This window comes from Carassius gibelio, chromosome A4 (genome assembly GCF_023724105.1).
Source record: "Carassius gibelio isolate Cgi1373 ecotype wild population from Czech Republic chromosome A4, carGib1.2-hapl.c, whole genome shotgun sequence".
Classification (NCBI taxonomy): Eukaryota; Metazoa; Chordata; class Actinopteri; order Cypriniformes; family Cyprinidae; genus Carassius; species Carassius gibelio.
Window position 1 is genome coordinate 17,509,476 of NC_068374.1, and position 27,170 is coordinate 17,536,645.

General features: G+C 38.1%; 1 protein-coding gene across 2 annotated transcripts; it reads right to left on the reverse strand.

Moving 5' to 3' along the window:
- Positions 1–27,116, reverse strand: LOC127972153 (tyrosine-protein phosphatase non-receptor type 5). Of its 2 annotated transcripts, XM_052575475.1 has the most exons (14): positions 26,807–27,116; positions 24,467–24,774; positions 22,456–22,748; positions 13,972–14,115; positions 12,455–12,565; positions 7,136–7,485; positions 6,100–6,289; positions 5,823–5,907; positions 4,399–4,478; positions 4,001–4,138; positions 3,806–3,916; positions 3,365–3,522; positions 2,798–2,911; positions 1–1,872 (listed from the first exon to the last, which is right to left on the reverse strand). In XM_052575475.1, the coding sequence occupies exons 2-14, from the start codon at positions 24,522–24,524 to the stop codon at positions 1,779–1,781; spliced, it is 1,926 nt and encodes a 641-aa protein (XP_052431435.1). In that variant the 5' UTR covers positions 24,525–24,774; positions 26,807–27,116; the 3' UTR covers positions 1–1,778. The 2 variants fall into 2 exon arrangements, with proteins under 2 accessions (XP_052431435.1, XP_052431443.1); XM_052575483.1 differs by lacking the exon at positions 24,467–24,774 and having other exon boundaries at positions 26,807–27,115.
- Between the last annotated feature and the right edge of the window lie 54 nt (positions 27,117–27,170).

Genomic DNA, 27,170 nt, shown 5'->3' on the forward strand with positions numbered 1-27,170 from the left:
TGACAACTGAGGGTCCATTTATTGGCAGAAATGACCATAAAGTCACTAGTCGTCATTCCTGTACTTTGCTTTCTGACTAGGCAAAGTTTTACTTAATTATACTACAAAATCGTGTTTTCACATGACAGAGCTGAATAACAGAATAAGCACATTGGATGAACTTGCAGTGCAAAAAATGTAAACATGAGATATGGCTTTAGGTGATGGTTTAACATTTTTATAGGACTGAAAACACAATGTAAATGGAAAGAACTGTCTGCATAACTTCTAAAGTTTTATCTGGACCAAGTTATGCATTTATAATATACAGACTGTACCAATACGCAAGACTCAATTCTACCACAACCAAAGTATGATATAAAAACAGCTCACAATATCAGTTTGGGTTGCTTATACTACCCTCACTGTCTGAGGCATCCATATGTGCAGTTTAAAATATTATTTTTGTGGTTATGATGGTTTGTTTATTATTCACAGAATTCACATGAATCATCATTAAGCATAAATAGGAAAGTCACAGACTGCCTAACATTAAGCCCACATAGTGGAAAATATATATAGCGTAACAGTGCACACTGACAATAACCATAGTTTATAAAAGTATCAGGAAATAGTAACAATCATTTTTAGAATAATAAATACAATAGAAAATAAATGTATTAGAAATATTCGATTTCATACAACATATTAATTCCTAAAGCCATAAACAATTGCAGTATTATTAGCGGCTAAACCCTTGTGGTCCCAGGATACATAAACATGATTCACACTAAAACTGTATGTATTATTATTCATATTTAATAATTATTTTACCTCTACACTTAAGTAAAATCTCATTAATTACATAATACCTCCCAAATGTGTTTGATATTGTTTTTTTTTTTAATTTGGGATTTGTAGCGGTCTTGAATCTTGACTGAATATTTATTCAATGTATTTATTTATTTTATTTTTTTATTCACTTGATAATTCAGGATCCCCTTGAGAATCAGTGACAGATTTAGTGAGTCTCTAGAACAATTCAAATGATCATGAATTCCATGTGTTAGTTAAAGGAATCCACTCATAATAGTCATTTGTTCAGGGTTTGCTGTTGGTTTGACGTTATGCGCATTCAGCAAGGACAACGCAATAGAAATTCGGAGACATCCAGTCCTTCTCTCTCTCAACATTCAATTCATACTGCAATCTGCAGCTCAAACAAAACATTTCTTCTGCAGTGCTGGAGCTTGAGCAGCAACACCACAGGAAACACAGTGTGAATACTTTTAAATTGTGTTCTGCATCAGCAGAAAAAAAAAATATGCTTACAACCCATTAACCAAAAGTGTAAAAGTACAAAAGTGAAAAAAGAATATGTGTTCTAAATAAACATTTGATTAGCATACTATCACATAAAGAACTTTAACTTTACCTCATTTATACTTCATAATGTAGACAGTTCAGTATTTTAAAATGCCCAATTGATGTTTTCAAACCTACATTCAGATAAAATGAAGCAACCCATCTTTGAACATTCTTTTTGCAGTGTGTACTGTTTAGTGGAACTAGACCTTGTACAATGGTATTTTGATACACTTTAACACTAGTGGCCTTGAAAAGTTAAGACAAAAAATAGATTTGCCCGGCATGGTGTGATGTGTGCAACCCTTGCCTTGACACGCACATAGCAAAAAGATCCATCATCACAAACAGTATCTGTCGCCTTCTCTCCTGAATCAGAGACCTCATGGCAATAGCAGATCTCTTGGCATGAAAAATGACGCTCCTCCAGCTGTTCACTGTGCAGGTTCCACAGGAAGGCGGCTTTCATAGTGGTTCAAGGCATGATGCACAAATTCATATTGTTCCTCAGTCTGGATCATACCACCCCTGTGGAAAAAGACACCACATGATTACAGTCGAGCCTTGCAACAATCACAATAAAAGTCACAATTTTATGAAAATCATTTTGCTTTTTTTTTGCTTTTTTGTTGCTACCGAAAGAAAAAGGTGATTTATGGGATTTTCTTCCAAAACAGTGAATCTATAGATTTTAATCTTTCTGGAAATCACACATCATGATCGAGTTTGCATGCACATAATTTACTTATTCAGGTCCAAAATCTGTAACAGCTTTTTTCCAAAAGGACATGAACATGGAATATGGAATATGCTGAAAATGTTGGGTTATTCCTGTTGGATTTTGGTTATAACATTCCACATTTTTATGAGCCCTGTACAGTGCTTGCACTTGAGCCTTGTCCATGGTGTTTAAAATACATGCTTTTTAATAAAATTGTACATCTCAATCTCTGTGGCTTGGTTGCCTGTGTGCTCATTTGTTCGCATAGAAATTAATTTTAATTTCTGGTTGAACTATCCCAGTATCTTAAGTACCGTGTTTTCCGGACTATAAGTCACACTTTTTTTCATAGTTTGGCTGGTCCTGCGACTTATAGTCAGGTGCGACTTATTTATCCAAATTAATTTGACATGAACCGAGAGAAATTAACCAATGAAAAACATTACCGTCTCCAGCCGAGAGAGGGCGCTATATGCTGCTCAGTGTTCCTGTAGTCTACACTGAAGACATAGAGCGCCCTCTCGAGGCTGTAGATGGTAATGTTTTCTCTTGGTTCTTGGTTCTAGATAAATGCGATTTATAGTCCAGTTCGATTTATATGTTTTTTTCTCATCATGACGTATTTTTGGACTGATGCGACTTATATTTAGGTGCGACTTATAGTCCAATAAATACAGTAGTTAGTTTCAACATTTGTATTTTCTTAATATCAAAACAGGGAACCAGTTGTACCTGTCTGTCCTAAGTTGGCACACAATTCGCAGCACATCCACAACTCCCTCCAGCTCCAACTGACGACAGCCGATTGCTGTAGCAATGAAACACCCTGTCCGACCAATTCCAGCGCTACAAAAGTTCAAGTTAAATGGTTTATAACTGCTTTTATGTATGTATTGTAACTGAATGATGTATTGTTTCTTTGGTCACACTTTAGTATGGGGACCAATTTGTACCATTAACTAATTACAACTTGTGCCTCAATAAACTCCTAATTTGCTGCTTATTAATAGTTAGTAAGGTAGTTGTTAGGTTTAGGTATTGGGTAGAATCTGAAAGATGGTCATGCAGAATAAGAAATTATATAATATATTATTAATTTATAAGTACTAATAAACAGCCAATATACTAGTAATATGCACGCTAATAAGCAATTAGTTAAAAGTAAGAATTGGTCCCTTAACTAATGTGTTAACATTTTTTTTTACTATATTAAACAGGCGATACTGTGTATACTGTGCAACAGTAGAAATGTGTTAACCGGCAGACACTTTGTAATGTTTTGCTGGTAAGCTCCTGTACCTGCAATGTACAATAACTGGCCCACCGGATGTAAAGCCCCTCCTGTCCTCCTCAACATCATTCACTAACTGCAGCAGGGGTCCTGCGCTCTCTGGGGTCTTATGGTCCGGCCATGAGGTATACCAGTAGTGCTGTACTTTACGACTCTGTCCTCCTTGCTGAGGGTACAAAAACATATGCTCCATTAGAGTATCTGACAAGTATACCTCTCTTGGATTAACCACTTCCACTTGTATTATTGACTTTGGATAAAAGTGTCTGCCAAAATAAATAAATATACATGTATGCTAAAAGATAGAATTCACAAGACAAGGATTATCAATGAATAGCAACTTCCTTTAGGTAAATGAATCCTTGAGCAAAACTTGCCACATACTCAGATTATAGCATTGCTGTTTTTAATCATTTTTTCATAGAGTGTTTATCTTATAATATAAATACCTTTAGTATAAGGGTGCGGATTATATAGTGCTCACATTCCTTCACATTATTAACAAAGACCTCCACCTTTCCATAGATCCCCCTCTTCTCAGGCCAGTACAGAACACATTTCTGAAAAAGTCAAACAAATCGTTGCACATGCACAGTCTATTTTGTTATAATAAGACAATTATAGACATTTTTATTGAACATTACTTCATTTTTCTCTTTTAGTTTAGTAATCATGACGATGACAGGGCAGTCCTCTTGCCAGACCATTTGCCAAAAGTCATTCACGGTGTTGATCATCGGACCTTGAGTGGCAATGAAGGCTTTCTCATCTCTAAGATAGCCCTGAAAGAAGAAGTGCTGAACTTAAACAGATTTCATGACATGTCACAGAGCATAACTGCAAGTATAAAGCACCAGCACAGCCAATTTAGATCAGCAAGACTCTCATGGATAATTCTGAGATCAAAATGAACTCTGCTGTTATAATGTTTCCCGTTACAATCTCTGATGCCAGTAGATTTAAGTTAGCCCATGAAGGACATTCAGTGGCTCTTTGTCATGGGCTACTGAAGAAATTACGCGTCACTGCAAATTGAACTTACTCGAATGTAGTTGGCATTAATGTAACTGCTGAGCAGGTCGTTGGAGTTCTTAGTCTTCAGAATAACCCTGGAATGTGGATCTGAAATTAAATGTGAATTTTGTGAACATTTCTGTAGCACACTTACGTAAGCTTTTATGCACTCTCTGTTGTGGCTGATAAATGGCACCACAAAATGGACTGATGGTGCAATATGATGGCTCAGTGTGTATTATCCCATATTGGAAGTAAAAACTGTTCAAAATTTGTTTTTTGTTACACCATTAGACAATGTATGAAACTTAAACTTAACCTTCAAATTAGTTTACCTGTGTTTAAAGCCTATACTACAATATTCAAACTGAGATGCTAAGAATTTTTGAGATTTTTTGGTCAACGGTACACAAAAATAGTAGTTTCCAATACAAGATTGTGTCACAGATCAGGAAAACAGGACTAAACTTAGCTGCACAGACAGTCTCTACTTCTGTCAAATGGACTGCTTTTTTGGCGATATTGAGTAGAAAACAGATAATGTGTGAAAAACCAAACTGCATTTCAGCTGCATTGTAAGAACTTAAGGTTTTTTGTTTTTTTACAGTAAAATACTGTTCTCACGATATTACAGCAAAAAACTTGCTGGCTTATTTTACCCTAGAAATTACAGCAAGGGTTAACAGTGTGTAGCTTTAGCATTATCTAAAGAGTAGTAGAGGTTGGGGAGCTTCAGATTCTACTGAGTATCTAAATGGAAATCTAAATCTTAAATGCAGGCTGATAAAAATTGTTGGAAAATAAGTAACAAATAATCAGTCTCTTTTACTGACCAGTTCGTAAGATTTAAATAAAAATACACAAACAAACATACAAACCTCCCCTTTCAATTGGGACGAAACTTCACTCTGATCAAGTTTGGTTGGATTAACCAATAAGTTTACATGAATGCTTTTTAGTCCAATTGAGCAATCAATCCAATTACTAATTAATTTGGTTGCATTTAAATGTAGCAGCACATAAACCAATAAAACTTTCATGGTTCTCTGCACCAATATTGTACCATATTAAAAACTCTCATAATCAAAACAGCGGTCGAAAAATAAATCTCTTAGTTACACTGCTTTTATACTTTTTGGTTGTAACAAAAGGTTTCGTAAGCACACAAAACTTGATACTGGCCAACTTAAACACCTCTGATTGGCCATTGCGTACACATGTTCAACAGACACGTCTGTGATTATGAACCTTCGACACTCTTCAAAAAGCATGCACAGAAATGGGTATATGATTTGAAAGCAGTGCCTATTAGTGCCTATTGTAAAACTTGTTGCTAATTATACTCGACAATGCTGTCTTTCTGTGACACTTGTTAATAAAGAAGATAAACACTCAGCTCATAGTGAAATGACACAGTCAAATGCTATTCAGTGGAAATATTCTGATACTAACTTGGCAAAATGGTCTTGTATCTATTTTTTGATCCATGATTTGGGATATCCAGTTCCTTCTGATCCACAAAGTTCATTGGAATTTCCTGCGAATAAAGGTTACATACTAACTACGATGGAAATTGGTAAATTGTCAATACATAAGCACTGAAAGATCTCCTACATCATTAAAATACCCCTTAACTGAACCCCAACTGTTTGTGATTCCCATGATTAAGTAAAGCCAAACTGAACCACATTAATGCTACGTATTAGTGGTGCACTGGTGTGTTACTTACGGCAAACTCTGCATGCAGAATCTGTGTGTTCAGTGTGATATCACGAAGCTGTTGCCGTGAAAGGACCCGACCGGCTGACTGCAGGTATTCCTGAGTTACACGCTCACGTGGGGTCACGACCCCACTACTCAAAGGCTCCACTGAACCCAAAGCGCTCATATCCAGCACCAGTGAGACATTAGATCCACGTCTGGATGAGACAGAGAGATACAACAAAAATATGTGAAGAGTATAAAACGTTGCAAATAACCTCAGGCTATGCTTATCATGACAGGTACCAGGTTTGGTTTCACTACGGTCAAGCACACATTCAATCTTGCATTATTTGAGAACGGTTAGACTAATCAATTTGAATTTCATACATTTTTGTGGGGATGTTCTGAAGATGACTTGCTGAACAGAAGCATTTTATGATGGAAAATGAAGTCATAGAGACAGGTTTCACATCTCTGGCCCTCGAGATCCATTTTTAGATCTAACCCTCATCAAACAAGGTCTTCAGGATTATTAAGGGTTACAGGTAGGTGAGTTTCTTCATGTTTGGAGCTAAACTCTGCAAGAAAATGGATCTCGAGGACCAGAGGTGGGAAACCCGTCATAGAGTGTATTTGACATGATTATGTCATTAAAATCTAGTTGCTTGATAAGCTAAGATCGCTAAAGACTCATATTGGATTCTGCAAATTTGTGTGCATTTATGACACACACGAATCGATGATGTTTAGTAAAAACAGAATCAAACCTCTTGAAATATAGCCTTGACAAAAGCAGATTCTTCTAAAAGTCTCCTTTATAAAAGGAGTTTACATTAAAATAACACCATGCGAATTTGAAGAAATAATGACATAATGACCTATTATGCTTTTTACACATTCAACTTCCTTTAGTGTGTAATGTTGCTGTTTGAGCATGAAACAGATCTGCAAAGTTACAAACCACAAAGTCCACTCCCAAGGGAGCTGTTCTCTATGCATCAGTCAGCACTGTTTCTGAACAACTTCTATCAAAAGTCTTTCATGCACAGATGAAGTCTTACCGCTCCTGCAGGCCTGCAACAGACTTCATTCTGAAGGGTGAATGTGTGGAGGTCACAGTGGGTTTGAGTTCAGCCACAGATTGGCCGGGTGGGCACTGCGGCTCTGTCGTCGTCACGCTGGAATGAGTCGGATGGATGCTGATGTTACAGGACGGGGTGCTTGTGCTGCTGGTAGAGTGGGTGGCACTGGGTTTGGACGTCTGGTTGGCCTGGACCATACTGTTCTTGAGGGTCAGAGGGGGCTGAGCACCATGAGCAGGGATGGGTGCCAGCTGCACGTCCAGACTGGGTGGGGATGGGTCTTTAAGCTGATGATCCAAGAATTCCTTCTCCTTTAGTCGGTAAAGCACCTAAAGAAAGGAAATGACGCTACTCATATTCAGGGTCATACGTTGGATCTTGTACTCTCATATGGGCTTGATGTGACTGATGTTGTGCTCTCTGATTTTATGATCTCTGACCATAAGCCTATATTATTCACACTGTATCTTCCAGAGCTCTCTTACTTTTCAAATACTACTGTAAATCTTTCTCGCTTCTACTCTCCGCAGTTTAGCACAAATTTCAACTTGTGTTTTGCTGATTGTTGCTCACAGTTGCACTTAGATCAACCGTTATCTGACTTGGATGCTGATCAACATCTTAGCCTCTTGAACTCTGCCTGGCTTAAGGCAGCAAATGCAACTGCCCCCCTTAAGCCTCACAAGCAGAAAACAAAATCTATACTGTGGCAAAACTCTGATACCCGTCTCCTAAGACAAAACTGTAGAAAGGCAGAACGTAAATGGAAAAAAAGACAGGCTGCATATCTCTCTTCAAATGTTCAGAGACTCTCTTACTTCATAGCAGTCTGCAGCTAAGTCTGCAAAAGCTGCATACTTTTCCATAACATAATTGAAACTAAATCACTCTAAACCTAAGGTTTTGTTTTCAATTATTCTCAAGAAGCCTTCACTGGACCACACTGTTCTAAAAAATTTTCGTCCAATTTCTGTTTCGCCTTTTATTTCAAAAGTTTTAGAGAAAATTGTGCTGAATCAACTTCAACACTTTTTGACTAGTAATTCTATTTATGAGGTTTTTCAATCTGGTTTTAAGTCTGCTCACAGCACTGAGTCCGCCCTTTTGAGAGTGTTAAATGATATTTACCTCTCCACTGATTCCGGGGACTCTGTGGTTCTTATTCTTTTAGATTTATCAGCTGCTTTTGATACCATAGACACCTCCATACTATGATCTAGATTAGAGTCTTGGGTAGGTCTAAAAGCAAATGCTCTGAAATGGTTTCAGTCATACCTATCTGACAGAAGGTTTTTAGTGAAACTGGGAAATTATTTCTCTTCCCCTGCTCCTCTGACCTGTGGCATTCCTCAAGGCTCTATTTTAGCTCCCTCTCTATTCTTTCTGTACATGCTGCCTCTGGGTTCTTTCCTAAGAAAACATGGTGTGTCTTTTCATTTCTATGCAGATGACACTCAAATCTATCTTCCAGTTAAGAAAAACAACTCCACTGCGATCACTTCTCTTCTCCAATGTTTAGAGGAGGTGAAATTATGGCTAGCCCAAAATTTCCTCTTCTTAAACGAGGACAAGACCGAGGTAATTGTTTTCGGTCCTAATGATAACTCTCAGTGTATAAGCCCTGGGCTAGAAAGTTTATCCGTTTTTAGATCCTCACGGGTGAAGAACCTAGGTATTACTATTGACCAACACTTAAAATTTGATAGACATATCTCTTCTGTTATTGGATCCAGTTTCTATCAGCTTCGTTTACTGTCTAAAATTAAAAACTTTCTCACTTCAAAAACTCTAGAAATGGCTGTTCATGCATTTGTTACATCGCGTCTAGATTACTGCAATTCTTTATAGTGCGGTATATCTAAATCTCAAATTGCACGACTTCAGCTTGTCCAAAATGCTGCAGCCAGACTTCTTTTAAACTGTCGTAAACATGAACACATAACCCCAATTCTCAGATCCCTTCACTGGTTACCAATTTCTCAGAGAATAGACTTTAAAATTCTCCTTTTCATTTATAAATCCCTTCATAACAAAGCTCCTGTCTATTTATCTGAACTTCTTCAACCTTATACTCCATCAAGAAACCTACGTTCCTATGACCAGGCTCTGTTGGTGGTCCCTCGCGTTAGGCTAAAGCGTAGAGGGGAGCGTGCATTTGCAGTGGCTGGGCCACGACTCTGGAATACCCTGCCTTTATAGATCAGACTGGCCCCTTCCTTGTCTATTTTTAAATCCTTGCTAAAAACTTTTTTATTTTCCTTAGTGTACTGACTACTGTGTTATGCTACATTTTGAAATGGGTGGTTTTAAATTTTTGTCTGGTCTATTTTTTTTATGTATGTGTAATATTCTTGCTCTTATGTAAAGCACTTTGGTCAGCCAGGAGGCTGTTGTAAATGCGCTATACAAATAAATTGAACTTGAACTTGAACTTGAAATCTTGCTTTATAACAATCTATTACTCACAGCTAGGCTTAGGTTAAATCTCACAGAAACTTATTCTCTCTAAAATGAATAAATCAAATAAATTTGATTACATATAGAAAATTATCAAATCATTTTTATAACTCTCATGAATAATGATTGTCAGTTTTTATTAATTTCAGCATAAAAGTAATACACACACATATGTATATATATGTGTGTGTGTGTATGTATGTACTACTTCTTAAAGTTTCCTGTAATGCACAGATGACTTTTAAGATCTCACAGGACATCTCTTTGCACGATACTTCCTCGTCACTTCTTGTCTCTAAATATTTCTTCACTAACCTCAAATGTCTTATTGCTATTACTCACGTCACTGCTGTTAACCAAATTCAACTGCTTATCCGTCCATTTTATACCCATGTAAATCATTAATTCCATGTAGAAGACACGTTCGCTTTATTAAGGGAAAACAAGACAATGACTAAAATGATAATACAACAATAATATAGATACTCGACTTTTACTATATACAAAAGTTGCAGAAAACAATGACAATTAACTGGGAGTTTTTTTTACTTAAAATGACTAAGCTTAGATGTATTAACCCACTTGTTTAATGAACTAGTTTACTGTCTCTTAAACTGAACACTTTCAGTCAGTTTCAAATCTTGTTAAAAATTAAATGAGCTATTATAATCTTAACTACACTCTGCTTCGCATAAGAACATGCAGTGTATTATTAAAACTAATACAACATTGCTTTGAGGGTCATAATTTAATCGACATAATTCAAAGTCAGCTTCTTTATGATAGGTATGAAAGCAGTCCATGTAAAACCAGTCTGAATCTTGTCTATTTTAACAACGCAACTGGATCAGTAATAACACGAACATGCTTTTCTGGTCTGAACATAAATGCCCTCACAACTGCATCACAGAATTCCCAAGTTTCCCACAAGAGGTCTCTATCTCATCGCAATGAGCCATGTTTTAAAGTTTCAGTGCATCCTTGGGCCTGATTTCAAATGAATGAACTTCAACTTTGTAAAACAACAATTTATGTTCATTATTGGCCCTCAATGTGGTTTTGGATTGTGTAATGACACTTGCGAATGCATGTGGCAGCTCTATAAGGGTTAAAATCAGTTTCACAAGTCTCTCGATTCATGATTGACACCTACTTACATCATAAAGTAGCACTGAATAATATTATAATAATAACTTGATATCACTTAATAAATACTGCTATTTAATGCAGATTCCTTGTAAATGTACGTTGAAATAGTTCAAAATGTCACACATTTGAATGATTTGTTTAGGAATATAGCATTTTTACCAATCAAGTATACTAGCGAGCCATGCAATAACGTTTATTAATAACTTATTAGTGAGCATTACTACAAAGTGTTGCTTAACAATCAGAAACGCAATACCACATGCCTTGTGCAACATAAAAACGTGCATTCTGTCCGTTTATGTGTATATATGAAGAGTTTGGTTCCGAAACACAATAAACGTGATTTTAAAAAATCCCGCCAAAATCAGTATTGTATCTGGTCGGTATTTTACATATTTCTGTATTATTAATGTGCATCGTCCCTGATCTAAAATAAAAAAATGGCCTTTCTAAGCAGTGTCCCTTGCAAGAGGATCATTATATTTGGTGGTCCGTGGCATTGGAACGTTTACAAACCCGCCCTGTCCTTGTATTTACAGAATCACAATGCTCATGATGCTTCAACAGTCCCTGTCATTGTGAACGGCTCACAGCTTAACATGGCAATTATTCCTTAAGCTCTTCAGTCCGTCAGCACCAGAGTATGAGTGTGCTCTGAGGGCGCTCTATGATGTCATTACCGGACTTAAGACAGACTTAAACGTTAAGAGCAAGCATCGGCCAATCAGACGGCAGAGTCAGGTGTGATCAAGATGGCAGCGCTGATCCCTTTAAAGTGCTGAACCACCAGAGGAAACCATGCAACTTCCTCTGCCACAATACATCCGTTTTGCAATGACTGTTTCTGTATCGTATCCTGTGTCTCTGCATCTACTCGGGTCTTTCTCACAATTACTCACTGTATAATACAACCCAAGAGTCTTCAGTGTGTACGCACTTAAATAATCTGAGTTTGAATCTTAATTAGCGTAGGTGTTTACTTTACAAGGGTTTCTGCTGAGACATGCAGGAACTATTTCAACTGGTACATGCAAATATATATTCAATATTCAGATTGGTATAACAGCTAAATCAAACATGAGATCGCTTTAATATCTTATTTGTTTCTCTAAGACAGCACTGAGATGAAATGGAGAGTTAATGGAGAGAAAGTTATCGGACCGAATTTGAACTTACTCTGAAGTGACTTTAGTGAAATAATGGCACCATTGTCCTTTTAGAGCAAATTTTCAGCAGAATTTGTCTCATAGTTGAAGACGTATGCATCATCGATTGTTTTATTTTATTAACGTGAAGCTACTTGTATTGTATAAAGCCTACATAACTAAATGTGTCTTGATTTTACCAAAGTTTCCTACTTCTCAGATGTTGTTCCTGAGAAATACTCCAGTAATCTCACATCAAAAGTCAGAGAACTCAATACGAACTCAACATATTTATCATTTCACATGTTAATATCTCACTATATGACAATTATCTACTCGTTTGAATCTGTTTGTATTCCTATGATGGAATTTTAGGATAAACTTCTGAAACAATTGATATTATAACCAAATGAGATAATAAAGAGTATTTCATTAACGCAACCTCAACACCACACACGTACACGCTTTTATAGGGTCGTATCTTCCCATGTAGCATCATATACCATGAATATCAAGCATATGGTAGTAGACTTTGAGGGATACGTACCATTAAACAGGTGACGGCGATGATGAATATTGTGAGGCTGGTAAGCAGCACATAGAAGCCGTCTTTACCCCAGATGCTGTTCTTCTCATGGTGGTCTTTGAAAACAGTCTTCTGCTCAAAGCCAGACAGAAAAGAACATCAACAGTCTGTAGACCCAACCATGTCAGACCTCATCTGATCTGCAGTGCATATATACATACATTTATACTGTGCTTGAGTAAAAGTGATACAAGGATCAACAAGTGCGATCTTAAGGAAGACATTGACAGAAGCTGACTCCACCTCTAAATCTGCCCACGCATGCACACACACACACACACACACACACACACACACTAGCTGACACGTCCTGCAGCACAAATGCACCTGTACTTGGGCAGCAGGGTCGTCTAAGGTGATGTGCTTTATTCAGTTTAATCATATTTGAAACATTATCTTTCTTGATGTCGCACTATTTAATAATATGTTATTTAACTATTAATTGTATCAGATTAAACAAGAGACTGCATGACATAATTGTACTTAAACATGAACTTGTCATGCTGCAAAAAAAAAAAAGCTAAAAAAAATAATTGTGGCAAAACTACAATAATTATACAATGAATAATTTATATAATGAGTAATTTCCATTATATAAAGACAATGATTCATTACAAAACAGCGTCAGCACCAAAGAGGATGTGCTATATGATTCATTATCAGGTGGTAAAATGCATTATACCTTTTATATATATATATATATAAAAATACAGCTAAAGTAAGTAAACTTTGTATCAGTGTTATTTTATTATAAATTATATACTATTTTTTAAAATATATTAGATTAAATTTTTCTAATTTCTGCTTTCACTTAAAGTCTCAGTTATAATTTGTTGTTGTTTTTTTGTTTATTATTATTATTTGTTTTAAAATGTCTATATAGTTTTTATTACTTGTATTTATGAGTTTCAGTTCAATTAGTTTTAATATCTTTAGTACTTCAAGTTAAAGTAAACAAAAATGAGAAATTATGCCTTGGAAAATAACTCAAATATATTATTTCAGTTAATTTTTTTAGTCACTTTTCTTATTTTAAATATCTATAATAATCCTGCTTTGCATACATTGAAGTGCAGGTGAATAGAAAATTCTATTAGAATAAAAATGATGACAGATTTCGATTTTTTAGGTGAACTATTCCTTTATTGTAATATTATTATTATCATCCCTTATATTTTTGCATTTAAGAAATAAAATTAAATAAATAAGATGTAAATCTATTTCGTAATCATTAGTCTCAGGAAACACTGCTTAAGGCGGCCAGAGGAAGCACAAATATGGTGCAAGCTGACAGTGGCTTTCACTACGGCCCACTGATGCAAATCGGATAGGTTTGCCAGAAAAGGTCAATATGTAGGAGGCAGGACTGTTACTCTGCTACCATTTTTAGTCAACTACTGCTATGCCAAGCAACAACTGAACATTCTGCAGTTTAACAGCAGACTGTAACTTCATCCTAGAGTTCTTGAGACACAAACCTCAGTGGATGCCTCAGTGGTGGCGAGCGGCCCAGAGCTGTGCTGAAGGGTGTTGATGTTGAGCAATCGGATCATTTCCTCATGAGCCACAGGTTCTGATGCTCCAACAGATGACACATACAACTCGATGTCATCATTTTCCTCCTAAAACCATGAAGAATCGTGAATGAAGAATAGCTTATACAATTAAACAATTACATAAGTCAACTTAACTGGTTTAAATATAAATATTAGGCTATTTTTAAAAAATCCATCAAAATCTGACTACAGCTTGACGAACAAGACTTCACAATAAGTGACTGTATTTCCACCAAGGGCTATATGTATGGGTCAGGAGTGACTGGGGATGGTGCCCTCTGGTGGTGTGAGCACAAGCTACAACATCAGGACTCACTGATAGAGAAACACTGACATCAAAGATCACAAGAAACTTTTTGAGACATAAAATCTTTCAATGACTGAGTCTCCCAACCTACAAGGGGAACTGAGAGAAGCAAGAGAACAGGGACAACCCTGTGTGGTGCAATGAAAGATTAAACATGTGCATGACTTTAAAGGCTTCAAATCACATTTTCTTTGATCTTTTGAGATGAAGGATCATTGAACATTGAAAAAACAATGAAATGCTGCACCACCTCCTTAGTCAAAAAGAGGTTTTATTAACACAAAGGGGTGTCGACATTCATTCTGAACTTCTGAGGCTTCCTGATGACAGATGAAACTTTCAAACATTAACAGATGACCACATTTACACGTCAATAACGCCTACTAGATTATGAAACACTACACTGTGTCTGTGTGTCGGTCACAGTGAGGTAATGACTCTTGAACAGATACCATTTATTCATAACATGTACAAATATGGACTTTGGTTTTCAAAAAACAGAGTGGACCAACACCAGCAGATGACATTGGAACCCAAATCATCACAGACTGTGGAAACTCAACACTGGACTACAAGCAACTTGGGCTATGAGCTTCTCCACCCTTCCTCCAGACTCTAGGACCTTGGTTTCCAAATGAAATACAAAACTTGTTCTCATCTGAAAATAGGACTTTGGACCACTTGGCAACAGTCCAGTTCTTTTTCTCCTTAGCCCAGGTAAGACACCTCTGACTTTGTCTGTTGTTCAGGAGTGGCTTAACAAGAGGAATAGGACAGCTGTAGCTAAATTCCTTGACACATCTGTACGCCTTGCCACCAGTCTCAGTCCATTCCTTGTGAAGTTCCTTGTGAATTCTTGAATCGATTTTGCTTGACAATCCTCATAAGGCTGCGGTTCTCTCAGTTGGTTGTGCATCTTTTTCTTAAAAACTTTTTCCTTCCACTCAACTCTCTGTTAACATGCTTGGATAGAGCACTCTGTGAACAGCCAGCCAGCTGGCAATGAATGGTAGTGGCTAACCCTCCAAACTGAGAGACCATTTTGAAGGCTCAGGAAACCTTTGTAGGGGTTTTGAGTTGATTAGCTGATTGGCATGTCGCCATATTCTAATTTCACGAGTTCACACTTTAATACAATTGAGGGGGTAAAGTTTAATGCTTATTTGGCGTGCTGTCCGGAGGGAGGGCACCGAGCTTCGGAGTTCGGCCCGAACCCAGAGTACTCCCCCCTATGTAAGTGGTTTAGGACTAGAAGTGTGGAGAAGGGGTGGTGGGGGATGCTGCGAGACTGAACCCAGAGTACTCCCCCCAAAAAGCTAAAGAGCAGAGGACAGCCGCCGAACTAAAGACCCCCCCAAATGAGTGCCGCGTTTGGCGGGCTGGAATCTCGAGAAAGGGTCTGAATGTTTGGCAAGTGGGCCCGTGATGGCGGATCACTGTACCTGGACTGACAGGCCCTGCTGGCCTGCAACGGGGAGCAATTGTAATTTGGAGTGACCGATCAGGCGAGTTTTTGTGCCTTTCTCCACTGTGAGACCAATGCTCGCTGGACAGAAAGAGAAAAACAGGAAAGAGGAAAATGAGAGCTTGACCGGGAGATTTTTTTCACACTGTGTCCACTGTGAGAACCAATGCTCGCTGAACGGAAGAGAAAAAGTAAGTGCTCTACCGGGAAGTTCTCGCTGCGTCCGCTGTGAGACCGAATGCTCGTTGGACAAAAATGAGAAAACAGGAAAGAGGAAAATGAGAGCTTGACTGGGAGATTTTCCTCACACTGTGTCCACTGTGAGACCCAACACTCGCTGGACGAAAGAGAAAACGTAAGTGCTCTACCTGGAAAGTTCTTGCTGTGTCCGCTGTGAGACCAAATGCTCGCTGCACTGAAAGAGGAAACAGGAAATAGGAATATGAGAGCTTGACTGGAGAATTTTCTTGAGGTTTTCTTGAGATTGAGGCCCAATGTTGTTTATCTTAGGTGAAGGAGCGCCGTACATCAATTTATGGAAAAACTGGATGCTGCGCAAGTAATCTTTGATGGACCCGACTTGAAGGCCCTTAATGCTATTAAGGTAGGAAATAAAAGAGGTGACTGAAAGAAGAGAAAAATCAGGCAAAGGCATGTTATAAGAGACATGGAATGTTTTAAAACATCCCCAAGCTGTCACGTAGGATTGGAGGGTTCTGGGAGAAACTGCTTGGAGGATAGTGTCGAGCGATGCGTCAAGCAGGGGTTTTAACGAGTGGGTTCTGAAACAGAAAACGAGACAGGGAGTCAGCGATTTGGTTTTCTGACCTGAGTTCGCGTCTTGAACAATTAGATTTTTCAAGGAAAGCAGAAGAGACGAGAATTATTCTGTCAATTTTCTCTTTGGGCAGGGATGCTTGGAATTTGTCTGAAACCAAATTAATTCCTAGGAACTCAATGGATGTAGCAGGGCCCATGGTTTTTTCCTCTGCGATAGGAATTCCTAGCTCAGATAAAACGTTTTGGACTGTGAGGATGTGCGCGGCTGGGATTGCCATTGGGAGGCGAGATTATTAAAAAATCGTCTAGCACGTGAATGAGGTGGGGAATGGCATAGTTGTTTGCCTAAATCCAGCAGACGGCTTCTGATAGCATGTCGAAAATTTTAGGGCTGCTTTTGCATCCGAAAGTTAAACGCACTGCAAAATAATATTTCCTGAGCCAGCAAACTCCAAATAGATGCCATGAATCTGGATGGATGGGCATTACTTTGAAAGCAGATGTAATGTCAATTTTTGCAAGCCAAGCACCCCGACCTACGATTTTGATTATGTCGATAGCCTGATCTATGTCGTGGTATTTAAGCAAAAATTAATTGAGAGGGATCAAGCGGTTTACGCTTGGGAACGGGGGATTGTGCAGGGCTGACAGATCGATTTTTAGCCCTTTTTTACCCAAGAATTTTCTTGTAGCCACTCCAATGGGGCTAATACGAAACAGATCAAATGGAGGATTGTCAAACGGACCGATCATGAAGCCTGACTCAACTTCTTTTTTGATCAGTTTGTTGACGACTTCAGGTTCTATGAGGGCAGATTGAAGATTATTACATGTGATGTTTTGGGAGAGTGGGCACTCTAAGCCGGGTTTAAAGCCGTTTTTTAGGCCTGACAGCAGATAATGAGTAAATTCAGCGTCCGGGTGATGAGCTAGCTCGAAGTGCATGCGCAAAATATTTAAAGGAGTCGCCAAATAATTTTTAGAATTTTTATTTCAAAGATTTATAAACTGGACATACGATGCGGGCATGAGCGCCGCCACAGAAACTACAGATGTGCATAAACTGGCAGCGCGCTCTGTTACATTTACCATTGTTAAAATAATTACAGGGCTCATCGTGACGGCCAAGCGGTAGGAGAAGAAGGTGGAAGCCTTGCCTGGGGCGGTGAAGACTGGCCTTGGAGGGATGGTCGTGGGACCGGCAGAATGCGAAAGTGCATCCTTGTTGATGTTTCTGTCCTCATCGGATGAAGAGCTTAATTTAGACATGGTAGCAGAGCTGAGACCAAAAAGCTACTAACTGCTGTGAGACTGTCAAATGAATTGCGGTGAGACTGCTGTATATAAACCTCTTAACATTGATTGCTGAGTGCTCTCCATCTGTGTTAATTATCTGCACGTGCTTCTCCCGAACTTTGTTAATAAAACCTAATTTGTTGAGATAGTGAATTGGTGGGTTTTTGTAAAATGTGAGCCAAAATCATCACAATTAAAAGAACCAAAGACTTAAACTACTTCAGTCTGTGTGCACTGAGTTTAATACACAAGTTTCACAATTTGAGTTGAATTATTGAAATAAATAATATTTTCCATGACATTCTAATTTATTGAGATGCACCTGTAGACTTCACTGTGCTTCTAGACATTAATAAAGCCTTTTAAATGTTTTTGTATCCATCTCCTACCTTTATCCCAGAGATCTTTTGACCGCACCTTGCCACCCATAGATGATTGTTTGCTATAGTTAAAGACTGAAATGCAAAAGTCAAATGGCTTTGTGGGCCTATGAAAAGGTGATTAGCTACACCTGAATGAGTTTACAAGTCAATTTTCCAACTCAGTGATTCTGTTTTTTAATAGTTTTTTTTTCGGACATGTTGATGTTATATCTCTGACTTAGATGTTATAAGTTGCACTGAGTAAATACAGCTGAATAAAACAAAAACCATCTTCATTTCAGGCTGCAAAGCAAACAACACTTGATTATTATTTACTATACCCACTGTATATGACATGAACAGGGTTGATGTTGATTTCGTGTTGACTTTAAGTACCACCCACATTGAAGTTGCTCTTAAACCTGCATTCATTTTGATGGGCAAATTGCAATGACCTTTTGTGTACTGAGCACATCCCTATTAAGCTTCACCGGCATTAAAGCAAATAATTATATAAATGTGTGAGTCTCACAGGCAGTGCTGTGCGCTGAAGTGGTGATATATGCGAGCCATGATTGATTTTTTTGGACACCTTGTGGGAGTGGAGAAGCTTACAAAGGTTTCACATCAGGTGCATTAGTGTAATTAGCTTTGAGGGCAAGAGAGTTCATCTTCCTCCACCATAAAACACATTCTCCACACTGTGATACTGACAAACATACATCCACATCATTCAATCTGGTATGTACAGACAGATGCCAAATGTTCAGAGCCACACTCAATGTCAAACCTAAGGCAAGTATAGCTATTACTGTTATTAATATCTCTAAATTAGCATATAAAACACCTTGAATCATTCAAAACATCATTTATCTCTGGTGACGAATGCAGGACACCCACATCTCAAAATCCAATCCACAAACAATGCAACTACATTATTTCATTTTCAAAAATCTGTCACACTTGGACACATCCAAACACAGAAGAAAACATCTGTCGCTTCTTCAGTTTCATTGTTACTTAAGTGATGAACAATGGTGAACAATAAAACAGATGAAAAATCCTAAAGACTTGCATTGAAATAGCGACCAGAGCTATAGAGACCGGCAAATCACAGAGACTCAAGCATGGACTCCTTTCATGCCTAGACAGCTATAATCAAACAAAAAACCCAGAGATTCATTTCCCAAAAGTATTGTTAGGCTGTTCTACAAGAACATTTGATGTTTAGTCTTAATTTAAAGGTTATAGTTAGGCGCCCTCCTCTGTTCAAAATTAGGTACTGAATGTAAGGTTGTAGAGTCCTTAGATTAGATTAGATTAGATTAGATTAGATTAAACTTTATTGACATTGCACATGTAAGGTACAAGGCAACGAAATGCAGTTAGCATCGAACCAGAAGTGGAATAAGCAGTAAGTACAGGATAAAAAGTGTCTACAATGTTACAAATATACAATAAATACAAAAATAAGGCAGTATTATGGACATAATTTACAGATTTTAAATACTCTCAGCATGATATACAGATAGGTGTACTATGAACATACTATACATATGGATTATGTAACAAGTGTATGTACACTATAAGCAGATACTATGAACATCATTTACACTAGTGCAATGGACAGAAAAAAAACATGCATAGAAAATTTTAAATATCCCAGTGCGCAAATGGATCATTCAGTATTCTGGATGAACAGACAGTACTGCAAGTAATAACAAGTGAACAATTTTTGTTTGTTTGTAAACCAAAAAAAACCTTGAGGAGGGGAGACGAGTCTGTGTGTTTGGTGTGTGGGTGGAGGGGTGGGGGGGGGGGGGTGTCAGAGGGCGGCATTCAGTATGGAGACAGCTTTAGGGAAAAAGCTGTTCCTGAATCTGCTGGTCCTTGTCTGGAGGCTTCTGAAGTGCCTCCCGGAGGGCAGGAGGTTAAAGAGGTGAGGTCAGGGTGAGAGGAGTCATAAGAATGCTCTGAGCTCGACGTAGACAGCGTTTTCTCTGAATGTCATAAAAATCAGGAAGTGGTGTCCCTGTGATGCGCAGTTTTCACCATCCTGTGCAGTGCCTTGCGGTCAGCAACTGAGCAGTTCCCATACCAGACTGTGATACAACTGGTCAGGATGCTCTCTATCAGACACCGGTAAAAGTTCACCCAGGATGCCTGAAGACAGCTGGTTCTTCTTCAGTGTCCTGAAAAGAAGAGGCGCTGGTGAGCGTTCTTGACCAGGCTGGAGGTGTCCAGGACAGGTCCACCATGATGGTGGTTTCCAGAAACTTGAAGCTGAAGACACGTTCAACAATCATCATACTGGTGTTAAGGAGCAGGTTTTTGTAAGCACACCATGCGGCCAGGTGCTGTACCTCTTCCCTGTAGGCAGTCTCATCGTTGTCTCTGATGAGGCCAATCACCGTTGTATCATCTGCAAACTGCAAACTTAATAATGGAGTTGGATCCATGCACAGGCTTGCAGTCATGGGTGTGGAGGGAGAAGAGGAATGGGCTCAGCACATAGCCCTGTGGTACGCCGGTGTTGAATATGATGGTGGTGGAGCAGGTGTGGCCTGACAGAACATGCTGAGGCCTGTTGGTCAGAAAGTCCATAATCCAGTTGCAGAGGGAGGTGTTAATGTCCATGTCTCCAAGTTTTGTGGTCAGTTTGGAGGGAATAATAGTGTTAAATGCTGAGCTGAAGTCAACAAACAACATTCATACATATGTGTTGTTATTATCCAAGTGTGTGAGAACAGAGTGCAGCACTGTGCATACTGCATCCTCTGTGCTCCTATTTCTGCGGTAGGCAAATTGGTGTGGGTCCAGTGTGGGTGGGAGGTTTTTGATGTGTGCTAGGACCAGTCGCTCAAAACGCTTCATAATGATGGGTGTGGATGCTACGGGGCGGTAGTCATCAGGCACGTCGGGGAGGAGTGTTTCGGCACTGGCACAATGGATGTGGACTTAAAACATGTTGGCACAGTTGCTTGGGTGAGGGACAGGTTGAAAAGGTCTGTGAAGACCCCTGCAGCTGCTCTGCACATGCCCTTAGCACATGTCCAGGAATGCTGTCTGGGCCAGCAGCCTTGGGTGCGTTGATCCGGCTCAATGCAGTGTGGACATCTGTGGAGGTGAGTTTGAGGGGTTGGTGGTCTGCTGAGAATGTGATCTTGGTGGCCGTCTCCTTGCTGTCGCTGTAGAAGCGGGCATAAAAGTCATTTAGCTTGTTAAGGAAGGAGACGTCTGTGACCGTTGGAGTAGAGTTGCTTGACTTGTAGTCACTGATGACCTGGATGCCCTGCCATATGCGTCGGGGATCAGAGTTGGAAAAGTGTTGTTCTACCTTCAGCTTGTTGTACATCACTAGGTCATTTTGAAACACTTTTAAGGGGGCACTTCCTTACCAAAGCATATAGCTTTTAAAAAGCTCATTATCGTCAAATGTTTCTAAAATGTTTATATTCCGAAGTAGACTGCTGACAACAGCCATTTTAGAAGAGAAGATGAGGATTGTTGTGGTTTGTTCTTAGTGACTTAGGAGTCCTCTTCACTACTCCTAACATTTCACTGATTTAGGAGTTAAGTTTCTTTGTCAAATACTCGTAGAACAAAAATGTCCTTAATTTAGTACTGACACGCCCATTGTTTTTTAAATTATTTAGTTATGAGCTACTTTTAGCCTTAAGATGTTTTTTTTACTACTGAAGGAAAGTTACCTACTGTACATCTTGGATGACCTGGGGGTAAGCAGATAAACATTAAATATTCATTTTTGGGCGAATTTTCCCTCTAAATTATTACTCCACCTGCATAATAACATTCAATAATGTTGAACCAGTGTTGTTCGAGCAATGGATGTGCGATAAAGTAGCAGTTGTGAGTAGTTAATTTCTCCAATTTTAATCTTAATATTAATTTTATCCCTTGAAATAAAAATAAAAAATGAATTAGTGTTGCTGGCCTTCATTCACAGAAGGCTACTTAGTAGTGTTTTATTAAATATCTAAAATATAAATATTAAATAGATATAGCTTATGTATGCATATGTGTGTATACGTCTTGAAACATTTGTACTGGCAAAGATGTCAGTCTTTTCATCCAACCCTTCTTTTTTCATCAATTAATTCTACTCCCCAGGCTTCTACATTTTTTCACTGCCATCTCAAAGCAACAAAAATATCACAAGTTGTGTAGGCGCTCACCATTGTGACCGTATCGTGGGCAGATACAGGCTTGTTCTCCATATGGTCAATGTTTTGCAGGAAGCTGACATCTGATTGCCTCTGTGGACTTCTCTGGAAATGGGTTTCTAAAAACACTGCGGGCATCAGCTTAGCCACCCATCCACGAGACTGCGCCTGAAGCAATTCCCCATTAAATTCTGAAGCTTTCTCCTGACTGAGAACACCCATGTGCTGGTACACGGGGCCAGTCACTCCATTAACCATGCGCCGATGCAGAATCTGATAAACCTCATCGTCCACAGAGATGCCACCTGAAATATATACAAACAGAGTTTCACATCATAGTTGTTACTATATAATGACTGAAATAGCCTACTGACCAAATACATTGCAGGACGTCAATTGTCCATTTTCTATAATATAATTTTTGCATACTGAACAAGTGCATTGTACAGTGAATATATACATGAAAAAAGTAAAAGTTAAAAGCTGAATAACTTTATATAAGCTTATCTATATACCTTTGTCAAAATTTTAATGAAACCTGACTTAGGCTCTATGTTAACCATTCTGAAGAACTCCAAACCACCTGAGTGTAACAATGTAAAACACTGTGTGATCATGCATAAAGGAAATGGTTATGGATCTCCAATACAAACATAAAACTTGGAACACTTGGAGCCAAATAAATGAGAAACCTGAGAACCGAACAGAAATAAATGACTTTCACCCTTGAAATAAAGGTTCTTTTTTTTTTGGCATCTATTCTATGGTTCCATGAAGAGCCATTAATATCCATGGAAACTTTCTAATACATGAAACTTTATATATATGAATTTCTTTTTTTTAAGAACTGTTCACTGAAAGGGGAACCCAAAATTGTCCTTCTATGACATTGTGGTAAAAACCCTGTTTTAAAACCTTTTTTAAAAGTGTTGATAAACCCAAAGATGACAATAAATGCGGCTTATTGGACAGTTAACTCCAAAATGTCAAGTCTGTCATAATTTACTCATCTAGATTGACCATCTTTTTTAAATGCACATCCTGGCCACAGAGAATGGGTATGTCAATCTCAAAAATGACAAAAAAGCACCAGCGACGAAGATTAGAGGTAAATAAATTAAATTTTGGCCTGTTCCTCACACAAAGCTATCATATGACTTCAGAACACTGAGAATATAACACATTATAATTTTATAATTATAATATAATTTACATTATATTTCTCCTTTGGCATTCAATGGAAGAAATAAAAATGATGAATATCATACACCAGGTCAAGAAGCAGAAGATGTAAGTAGACAGATGTAAAGTGAATCGATGAACATTTTGATAAAAGATTTAAAAAAAAAAACATTGTTTTTCCTATTTGTAAATATAACATTCATTATTAGAGTATGTTGCGTACATTTCCACTTCACATTTAATTCATTGTGTTCCTTGCTGTTTCTTTGTAATTGTGAAATTTGCTAGCAGTTTTTGTTTGAAAGTTTTTAGTGCACTCAAATTAGTCTACATAAATAACTACATCAAAAAATGACCAAATATGGTTATGTTGATTAAGCGCTTGATAAGTGAAGATGCATTTAAGCCTGTTATAAGAAGCAAAACCATAACTATGGAGGGGAACCACATGCAATATGATCTACAGTAACGAGCATACACAGCCACAAGACAACCTCATAATTGATCTAATGTTCAATTTCTACCGTAGTCTACCTGGTTTAAGCTTCAGAAAAGACACATGGGTGCATTATTATTCATTTTAGAGCTAACTGACAAGAAATGTTGACCAAACAAACATTTCCCTGTCGAATAAAGGTCTGTATATTTCACTTTGTTGTGTGTTTTAGTTATATTAAACTGGTTTTATTTACCTCTTCAAATGATCCCATTGTCCGCTTTATTAAACTCACCATGTATTTGCAAATAAACGCCAAGATCACTCATTACAATAGCAAATAAGAAAAATAGTACAGCAGGAATTAAAACAAACGCACGTTATCGATATTGTTTTTAGCCTCACCTGTGACGTGCAATCCAATCAATGAAGAAATAACGGCTAATGCCGTGTTTACGAACATGATTCTTCTTCTTGTATTACAAATACATTGTGGCTTTATGAAGACCAGTTGAGGCTACAGTGTCTCTAAGGTTAAGACACTGAAACGATGACTGTTTAACACAATTATTCTGCATCTGCTGAGGATCACACACCCCGATGTGACTCTAGCGCTGAGAGGATGGATCCATTTGGAGAATCGATTCGCTTGGTTGATTCGTTTCAAAGAACCAATTCAGACGCCGATCCACACCTGTCATGTCCGGTCCCTGCTAGAACATAAATAATGCATCTTTACACATACAGAGCTCGCGGAACAAGGCGGCTTTTTCTGAATTAATCCGACTGTTCACCTAAGCTGTTTTCTATATTTAGGTCTGTAGGCTGTGTTACTGTAAATACTAGTTTGTTTCGCATTCAAACAAACACGCACCTAACAATCAAAGTTTATTTCGTCCAATGATTCAAACTCTGCGATCATGTTTGAATCATGTTCGAATGAATCTTAAGAACCGTATCAGAGAAACGATTTGTTCGTGAATCATAATAGTTCTCAGAAGAGAGTAGGTGGAGAAAAAAAAAAAACAAGCTGAAAAATGAAATTTGCACAAAGAAAATTTGCCAATATGAGCACACTTATAGGTAGCATGGAGACATTAAAAATATTATACAGTGACCGAATTAAATTCCCTCAATAAATGATACACGTTTTAAACAATTTATTATTAGGCTATTGGTTGTTGTTGTTGTAGTGGTGGTAGTAATAGTACCTGCACTTAGAGGATTAAAAAATCCCAAGGCACCAAAGATGTAAAAGCTTTGTAGATATTAGAGTGGTCTCGCTAGAAATGTGGCCCTTTGATTGTCAGCATCACTTGGATCTTTGGTGCGAAAACCTTTAGAGATCAGATTTGATCCAGGACAGACCAATAGAGTTCTCCTGCTCTATAAAATGTGTTGGGCTTTTATATACAGCGTGGATCAGACAAATTAGATAGATAGATAGATAGATAGATAGATAGATAGATAGATAGATAGATAGATAGATAGATAGATAGATAGATGGATGTATGGATGGATGGATGGATGGATGGATGGATGGACGGACAGACAGTCGGATAGATGGATGGATGGATAGACAGATGGATGGATGGATGGATAGATAGATAGATAGATGGATAGACGGATGGAAAGACGGATAGATAGATAGATAGATAGATAGATAGATAGATAGATAGATAGATAGATAGATAGATAGATAGACAGACGGAGGGATGGATAGGTGGATGGATGGATAGACGGAAAGATAGATAGATAGAGAGAGAGAGAGAGAGAGAGATTTTATTTTTAGTTATTTTAGTACAAACTCAGTGAAAATGATAAATGCTGCCTTTGCGACTAGCTGAAAAATAAGTTGAGATTTTTCTTTTATGTTTTACATTTTATTATATTTCATTTAAGTGAATGTTTGTTTCAACATTTTCAAGTTTTAATGTTAACAATAACAATCCTGTTTCAGTTTCCCTATAGGAATCTCCTCAAGCACGCCTCACCGCCATCTTCAAAACCTTGTGATCATAAACATCAGGCGCATCACAAATCCTCCATTTTTGACCCATGCACTCCCAAGAAGATGTATGCTATCTGTTCTGTTCTTACACAACTCAGGTCAGTCTCACTGCTGTGTCATCTCGTGGCAAACATGCAGCTCTCTGCTGTTGCCATGGTAATCTGATGTCTGACATTCACCTTGCAGCAACAAGCAGCCCTGCCTAAATACATCGCCCAAAATAGACCTGATGCGTTTTATGTGATTAGTCCACGCGGGTATATATATAAAACTAAACTAAGTTATTCTACTAATATTATTGTAATTTTAATTAGTTATTATGTTCCCATGCATAAAACGCTTCCATGTGGTTAATAAAAAAATAAGCAATAAAACACACACTGAACGGATGTTAGTTTACTAAGAGTTGATGTTTGACAGTCGATGAACAACAACAAGCCGTCCATTCGCATCTTAATTATTTTACCTCACTTATATTTTCCACATGCAATATGCCACTGGCGAATTAGATGGTATCTGCTGCTTTTAAAAATCATATGACATTCTAGCAACTACTGTCACTTCTGAAAACACAAAAATAATCAGCTGATAGAATGGAAGTAAGGTGTCGAAATGGGAGGGGCTTAATGGCCCGGATGTTATCCCCGATTGGTCGGAGATGTTATTTTTAAATAGTAATCTAAAAATCTCTCTTCACATTTTAATTTAAATGATCCATTACGTGTGTAACGTACTTTCTATTATTCAGCTGCAAATCTCTGTCCAGACCACGGTGATCACGTGGTTTCTGGTCATTCTGCTTCTGCACCGATCAGGATAAACCAATCGCAGTCGTCTTTGATCACCTGTTGGCTTGTGGTAAAACATTTTTTCAGAGGATGGCGAAGCAGATTTACGTATATATTTAGATTAGTAAAAGCTTTTTAAACAAAATATTTAATATAGGTATACATTTTAGCACACAAATTTATGAAGTAAAAAAAAAAGTCCTGATGATTGCAGCTCAATGGAAGAATGATGTGCTTTTCTTTTACTGTGGCCACCGCGCGCCCCTGGAGGAATTATTGCCCGAACGTGTGTGTGTGTGTGTGTGTGTGT

Excerpts from the sequence above, each read along its gene's own strand:
- LOC127972153 (XM_052575475.1), bottom strand. The coding sequence starts at position 24,524 with ATGTTCGTAAACACGGCATTAGCCGTTATTTCTTCATTGATTGGATTG. Across the intron at positions 22,749-24,466 it reads GATTGGATTGCACGTCACAG|GTGGCATCTCTGTGGACGAT; the intron begins GTGAGGCTAAAA and ends TATATATTTCAG. Across the intron at positions 1,873-2,797 it reads TGCCAACTTAGGACAGACAG|GGGTGGTATGATCCAGACTG; the intron begins GTACAACTGGTT and ends CTTTTTCCACAG.